Here is a 1,668-nt window from a genome sequence, read left to right on the forward strand (position 1 = left end):
TTTCCATGCTGACTCCACCAGTCTAGGTAGGCGTGCGAAGGTCCAGGATCGGCAACAATATCGAACCGGAGGACGTGGTCCACACGGGTCTCCCAAAGAATATGCCAATCCGGTAAAGCGGACGGGAACCAACGATCACCGCCTCTCCCATCCTTCGACTTCAGAAAGTCGATGTTCAGGGCGGGACGCGGGAGGGGCTGCACACCACCGAACTGCGGTAGCACCCTATCTACCTGATGCCACTCTACGACGGCAAAGTATATCAGCGACGTGACAGACCGCCACACCGCCATGTGTCGAGGCTCCAACGCCTCCAGATGCACAACCTGAAGTACCTCGGGGGAGCTATACGACATCTAGATAAACTGCACAAAAAAATACCGATGTTGTCACGCCAACTCCCTCTACAGAAACATCTGATGTCTAGTTATTCAAATAAAAGTAACCGGAACAACACTCACATCCCTGGCCTGTAACATGTCTATCTTCAGTCTCGTGCTCTACAGTCGAGGACCCTTCTGGCTGTAGGAAGGGCTGTAACCTGACCACCTACAGGGCACATGGGTGTTATGTTTAATCAGAAGTATGACAGATTTGTAATACGGTACAGTCGTACACTCACATCAGCTATCTCAACTTGAAATAGAAAAGCCTGAGTAGCGTACCTCGATGCCAAAGGCCAGCTGCACGTATCATACCCAGCAGGCCTAAACCTGGGAAAGCGCCAGAAGATCCAGGACTGAAGTAGCTGAAGTGGGCCTGCTAACTTCACCACATGTCTGTTTGCCACTCGGCACATGCACCGGTACAACCATGCCAATGCTGTAGATCCCCAACTGTAGGAACCCATCTCCTCAAGCCTAGCTATGTAGGGAAGCCATCTGATGTGAATGCGGTTGCCGGACTTGTCGGCAAACAGCTGAGTGCCCAACAACATCATGATATAGGCACGAGCAAAGTGCCGCACAGTCTCCTCATCGGCTCCCTCGGGGCACTCTCCGAAAGTCTCCTGGAACCAGGTGCAGTTTACTGCGAACTTCTGAATCTGGCTCGGAGGAGGAATCACTCCAAGCAACTCCTCGAACCACACCCAAGCTGGACGTCCACCCTCGATATACACATGGAAGTCTGTAAGGCAACCGCTAACATAACGCCCGTCCACTGCCAACCCCAACTGGTACGCCACATCCTGAAGCATGATCGTGCACTCTCCGAAGGGCATATGGAAGGTGTGCGTCTCAGGACGCCACCTCTCGATGAAGGCGCTGACAAGGGGCTCATCTAACCGGAACCATCTATCGTTCAGCCTAGCAAGATGGTATAACCCGGCCATCTGCAAGTAGGGAACATAACGCTCATCGAGTGGCATGCCTTGTTGCCGCCGCATGCTCCTGATGCATCACTGTGGCTGCGCATTAAACGGACCGCATTATTAGAACCACATACAATACTGCTAACCAAAAAATAAACTAACACAATAAACCAATTATATTGAGCAACCCCGGCTATATGAGCAACCCCGTCCAACCGGTACAGCCTTGCAGGATCGTCCCCCATCAGCTGAGTCTTCGGTTCTACTATTTCTCAGATCGAATCTGGGTCGTTTTGTCTGGAATTTGGTGGGGTATGGAAAATGATAAGTTGTTCAAATTTGCTTGATTCGAACTC

At 51.4% G+C, this 1,668-nt stretch overlaps 1 protein-coding gene across 1 annotated transcript; it reads right to left on the bottom strand.

Moving 5' to 3' along the window:
- Window positions 1–500: 500 nt before the first annotated feature.
- LOC140180513 (protein MAIN-LIKE 1-like) lies at window positions 501–1,198 on the bottom strand. Its single transcript, XM_072221732.1, has 3 exons — window positions 963–1,198; window positions 666–881; window positions 501–549 (listed from the first exon to the last, which is right to left on the bottom strand). Exons 1-3 carry the CDS (start codon window positions 1,196–1,198, stop codon window positions 501–503), a joined length of 501 nt encoding a protein of 166 aa, XP_072077833.1.
- Window positions 1,199–1,668: the final 470 nt, after the last annotated feature.

This window comes from Arachis hypogaea, chromosome 17 (assembly GCF_003086295.3).
Source record: "Arachis hypogaea cultivar Tifrunner chromosome 17, arahy.Tifrunner.gnm2.J5K5, whole genome shotgun sequence".
In the NCBI taxonomy this organism is placed as follows: domain Eukaryota; kingdom Viridiplantae; phylum Streptophyta; class Magnoliopsida; order Fabales; family Fabaceae; genus Arachis; species Arachis hypogaea.